At 42.6% G+C, this 6,000-nt stretch overlaps 1 protein-coding gene across 1 annotated transcript in view; it reads left to right on the top strand.

Moving 5' to 3' along the window:
- The window catches only part of arsb (arylsulfatase B), a 42,939-nt gene that overhangs the window by 25,044 nt on the left and 11,895 nt on the right, over window positions 1-6,000 (top strand). Inside the window, exon 7 of the mRNA XM_031859873.1 lies at window positions 5,509-5,576. Within this exon, the coding sequence (XP_031715733.1) occupies window positions 5,509-5,576 (68 nt within the window). The remainder of the gene's footprint in view (window positions 1-5,508; window positions 5,577-6,000) is intronic.

The raw sequence follows: 6,000 nt of genomic DNA, 5'->3' as shown, positions 1-6,000 counted from the left end.
GTGTGTGTGTGTGTGTGTGTGTGTGTGTGTGTGTGTGTGTGTGTGTGAAACCCCTTTACCCATTACGTCTATCATCATGTCTGGTAGGAACTTGGCTCTTATCCAACCCTGAGAAATTACCCTCCTATCCACATTAAAGAGCACTTAATACACCTGTCTTTTATCATATGGAGAGTCGGCGAAGATGAAGTCACCACATCTGAACAAAGAAAAAGAATTTCTTCCTCTTTGATTCCACATTTAATCTTAAAAGCACGTTTATCTCTAATAACATTTATAAACCGGCCTCGCTGAACGATCCCTCCGCAGCCATCTGTTGAGTTTAACGTTGAGATAACGGACTAATCACTGGGAGGTGATGTCATCCCTGTGTGCGGTCTGTGGTTTACAGGCCGGACACACACATGTGTGTCTGTATGCATGCATGTAGGCACACACACACACACACACACATACTATATATACAAGAGAGGAAATTGGATAGAGTGTGGCTAATCATTGCATTAGTGCAGAGTGTGTAATCAGCGTGCGCCCGAGGGACACCTTGTGTTTTTACTTTACAGATTGAGAGTACTTTTGTAACTGCTGTGTTAAGTGTTTTTTTTTGCGGAGGTGGAAAAGGGGCGTGTGCTTGTGTCAAAGGGAATTAAAGGGCTAACTGAGGAGATAGAGCTGGATCTTAGTGGTGTGATGTCATCTAAAATGGGGTATAATCGATTTTTATGTACTGATAATTATCTTAGCGAATTCTAGGGATAAATTATCTTTGGAATCAGAAGTCAAATCTTTGTTTTCTCTGTGAATTTACTGCTGAAATGGGATGAAATGGGATGAAATGGGATGCAAGGATTGGGTTAGAAAATATCTGCTTTTGAGTTTGCTGCCGCTCCCTCTGAGTCATGGCTCTGAAAGGTTTCTTCTTCATGGCGACAGCGGCAGAGCTTCATGGGTATTTAGACCTGTCCGCAGTGCTGAAAACAAGGTTGAAATAATTAAAACTGGTGGTTAAAACATAATAGGATGGTTGCGTCATCCGGGAGAGTCCCATCCGTCTCTGTTTGGTTACATTGAGGTATCGTTTAAAGACAACAATTAAAAGGACGTAAACTGTCTTCATGAGACTCGTCATGGAGCAGAATTGTTTCTGGCTCCCAGTCGCCGTCAGCCGGCCGAAGCTCGCGCCCAAACCCAAACCCAAAGCGGAAGCTGCACAGGCTCCAGGAACCCAAACGTTTTTTTTCCTCCTCTCTTTGAAGAGCGCCTTGCAAAGGCTTTCAAAGCCCCGCTGTCTCAGCGCTGCCCCGAAACAATTATGTGTGGTAAATGTAATGCAGCTGCCCAGCCGAGCTGGAGCAGACGATGCTTATTATCCTCAAGAATAATCTTTTTTTTTGACGTTCCATACATTTTACATGACAAAGTACAGCATCATTATCAGCTGTCACTTGTGTTTAATTTAACAGGACATGGATGATACTGAATCCACGGAGCGGTTTGTGTGGTGCTGATGCAGCATCAGTTTGCTGGTCCTGTAAAAATGTTCCAGTGACACACACACACACACACACACACACACACACACTGGCTGCCGAGCGCAAAGATGAACTCATTGTTGGTCAAGTCTGTTTCGTATTGTATGAATATAGACAGCTCCAGCCTTAAGATAAGGGGTTTGTGTATATATATAATATGTTTTGAAACAGATGGTGACACGTAGTTTGTGATTTATAAAAATCCCTTTATTTCTTTCCTTAGATAAACATGTATTTGACCTTTGAGGTGACCAAACAAGCTGTGTTTGTGCTTGATATCCGTCTTTATTAGCTTCTGTAAATATTTGCTCCCAAATAAATCGCCTGTTTGAACACTTTGTAGAAGCGTTGCGTTGCAGCGATTAGTGTTGGAGAGCGAATGGAGCTGGAGACCGGCTGCTGTCTAACACCTGTGTTGTGTTCGCTGGCCTGAGGGACGTTGGGGCTCCTGAGCTGGTTATTTTAATGAGAACGCTCTCTGTTTAGCCTCACATTCCTCTCATTACTGCCCAGAGAGGGAAGAGAGAAGAAGAAGAAGAAGAAGAAGAGAGGAATGAATGTTAAACAGATGCAGACGGTTATGGAGGATGCAATGTTAGAGCTTGATGTGTCTTAATGAAGTCGACCTTTGATTTAGATTAAACAACATCCGCTGTGTGTGGCTACTGAAACACTTAAAGGACTAGTTTGACAATTTGGGAAAGTATTTTCTTGCTGAGAGTTGGATTAGAAGACCAATTCCGTCCTCGTATCTGTCTGTTGAATGTGACGCTACAGCTAAATTAGCGTAGCCTAGCATAAAGACTGCAAACAGGGGGAAACAGCTAGCCTTGCTCTGTCAAGAGTAGGACTGCAACTATTATTTACAACCATTATTGTGATCATTGATCAATATGCCATGCAATGATTTAAAGGGACTCTGGTGCTTGGAAACACTACCGCTTTTGTCCACAGGGGGCGCCAAAATCTACACACAATTTTATTTCCTCGTAGTAACTTTAACATGTTATATCTTTTGTTTAATCTGTATAAAAGCTGAAGTTTAAAGACGAGGAGGAACCAACAGAAACTGATAGAAGTCACTGTTTACGGGGCAAAAAAGTAATCTGGCACATAAACCCCTTTTAAAACCCCAACAAACAAGATAGTTAGTGTTCTTGAGAGGGGCTGGTGCTTGGACAGAGCCAGGGTAGCTGTTTTCCCCCTGCCTCCAGTCTTTATGCTAAGCTAAGCTAATCGCTTAGGTATCGAATTACTCCCCTAGCTCAGCAAGAAAGCGAATTTACCAAATGTTCCTTTAAATGTTAACTAACCACATACTTCCTTTACATCCAGCTCCCATATTCCCAGAGCCCTTAAATACTATAAGAAAGAGCCTTCTGTGGTGGACCTGGCTGCAGTGAACACACCTACAGACCCCCCCCCCCCCCCCCCCCCCCCAGTCCCCAGAAGGGTTCAACAGCTCAGCTCCTAAAAAACAGTACTTTAACCAGTTTATGTTGGGGCATTTTTTGGCATCACTTTAAAGGGAATAGCAGCTGGATTGGAACACGTTGGGAGAACCCTTTTCAATTTATATATATCCACTTCTGTCATTTGAAAGTGCCCTGCTGAGGCTCTCCTAAGGACAAAACATACTGTACAATTATTGCACTATCCTTCATTCACGAGTTGCAGCCATGTTGTTCCTGCCATTTTCTCCGTTAATTAAAATTTCATGGAACTTATCTGTAAAATTTGTGTTCTTGCTTTCATCTCGTTTTCTTCGCCCGATGACAGCGTGAGAAAAAAGAAGGGGAGCGCCAGGTGTTTGGACAGTGTGCCGTTGGTGTTATTGGGTTCTTTATCTTCCCAGCTGAAGGAATTGAAAAGTATAGAATTCAATGATTAAGAGGCCTGCTATGTGCTTGGTATGCTGTTTATTAGTGCACGGATCCCAGTGAAGCTTCTGTCGGAGAATCTGTGTATTATTTCAAGCTCATTCCTGAGTTTTTGTGGCAAAATCACTGCTTATTTTTCCACTGTTCAAAAACCCGATGCCAATGTTGATTATACCTTATTTGATTATGTTAGAGCTCCTTATCAGAGTATCACTTTGCACTTTTTCTGACCGACCTCGAGGCCTTTTTTGGGGTCCACACCTGTAGGGCAGGTCAGGTAAATCATATTAATTCTAAATATATCTATTTTTCTGCATGCACGACACACTTAATGTTGCCTGAAGGCAACAGGTCATATAATCTGACGGGTCACACATTATTGTGCAACACCGGCTTCTCAATCTATTACAAATGCCACAAACTCCTCCTTAAACATGACAGATGATAGATAAATATTGAAGCAAGGCCCTTGTCGTTAGTCCCTTGTTCCCCCTCCTGCAAGTATTTCTCAGTTGCTGCATTGACTTGTGTGAGGTTTATCCACATGTTGGGAACGTTGAAGGTGGTCCAAGTGAGTTATCAACTGTGTCGCCGAGGTAACGTGTGTTTGTATATGTCACCGTTTATTTTTTATGCGTCCGCACCAACGATAGCTGAGACCAGAGACCAGATGTTTTCGGGTCTTCCATCCCTGCAGTCCATTCCTGAGAGAATTTCTTCAAATGTGGCACAAACGTCAATCTGGGCACAAAGATGAACTCAATAGGTTTTGGCTAATTGTGACAATTTCACACAAATGTCTAACAGGATAAAATGATGAAGCGATGACATGTTGGACAGACATGGATGGCATAATTTTTGCAGACCCCCGTGGTGTCAAATGAGACAAAAGAGACTTTCTATCTTATCTATTGTGAAGGAAAGCTTCGGTAATGGGATGTGTTGGCCAAAGAGCTCACGGATCCAAAATGAAACCGGGTATCTGACCCATCCTTATTCATGTGTGTTTGTGTTTGTGAGAGGCTCTGCTGTGGATAAAGCCTTGAGGCCACTGATTACATGCATTGTCACAGAAACAATGTCCTTCACTGTCACATGTCACTCGTCTATTTGCACATACCTCGACCTTTGGCTTCCTTTGGAGACAGTAAACCTACAGTAGTGATTTTGTGTGCTGTTAGTGGAAAGCTCTGCAATCCTGTTAATGTTGTGACTATTGAATTCAGACTATTGACCAGAGCTGAGTGCTGCTCTCTCTGGACGATATCCATTAACCATTAAAGTAGAGCCTTAGTGGTGCCGAGGAGAAGGGGGAAGAGAGCTGGCCATTAGTTAATTATCTACGGCGTGATGTATGTGGAGGGCAGAGCAACCTGAATCTGCTGCTGACACCAGGGAGACGTTTGAGTCGTTAGTGGTCCTGTTGAGTTTTCCTTGGTTGGTTCTAAAGGACAGATTGCTTTCTTGTGTCATGTATTGATACTGTGATTAAGAAAATGAAGTATTTGAAAAGACTATTTTAAAGAGATCGCCTACCCTAATGTTAAAAGAAATAATTTACTTTTATGTGGTAATGTTGGAAAAACACACATAATCTTTAGAGTTTGTACATGAAGCATTGAGTTGAAGTTCAGGTTCGTTCTTCACTCATATTTGAATATCTGTGTTGATGCCAGATTTAAAACTAGGCTGTGGGAAAATGGGATGTGGCATTTAAAAACACCTTTCACACAGGATTTATGACTTAAATCCCTCTTAGTGACTTGGCTGGATTATGTAATGCACACAATGTGTTTTGTTGTGCTGAACATTATGCAACTTTCCCCCACAGGAACCCGCATCACGTCCAATGAGCGATGCAGACATCAGCAGCTCTTTTTTTGTTTTGTTTTATGAACATGTGAAACAGTTTTAAAGTTCTCTCCAGGTGCAGTTGCTCGTCAGGTTAGAACGGAAAATACCAACGAGCAAGAAGAGGAAAAAAAAGACGCTCATTAAAAGTTGCGGAGCCAACTGTGACTGAACGGTTGCTCTCTGGAGGTGGTATGGTTTTGTGATTTGGACTCATGGTTGCATTGTTCCTGCTGTCTCTACAGGTTGTGAAGAGTTGAGAGAGGACTCTGACGTCATTGGGATTTCAGGGAGGAATTCGTCCACACAAGAGGTTGGTGTTTGCCCTTTATTTGCATCTAAACTGACTCCTGACTAGAGCTTTTCCTCAGCAGATGTAGGACCCTTTGGACTTGTGTAGACCAACAAAACAAACCGGTTTCCTGCTTTTCTTCCTATGATATTATTGGGGTTCCTGGCACCTGCCTGTTATTGGTGGAAATACCAGCTGTTCCCAATGACCCCTATTGTTCCACGCAGGTGTTGTTTAACATCAGTGCTTTCCTACATTAACACAAAGTCATCTGGGAAAGTTAGAACAGCTTTCTCTGCGCTCTTCTCACTTGTTTCACGTCGGCGAGGCGATGTACAGTTGCGAAAAAGAGTTGTTTGCGTCTTGCTGCCACTGATCAATTATATCTGATCAATCCACATCGACACAGTCCTGATGATTAGCTGAGATTTATACGAAACAATAA

This window comes from Anarrhichthys ocellatus, unplaced genomic scaffold (assembly GCF_004355925.1).
Source record: "Anarrhichthys ocellatus isolate YVR2014 unplaced genomic scaffold, GSC_Weel_1.0 scaffold23, whole genome shotgun sequence".
In the NCBI taxonomy this organism is placed as follows: Eukaryota; Metazoa; Chordata; class Actinopteri; order Perciformes; family Anarhichadidae; genus Anarrhichthys; species Anarrhichthys ocellatus.
This window is presented reverse-complemented; position numbering and strand designations above follow the sequence as displayed.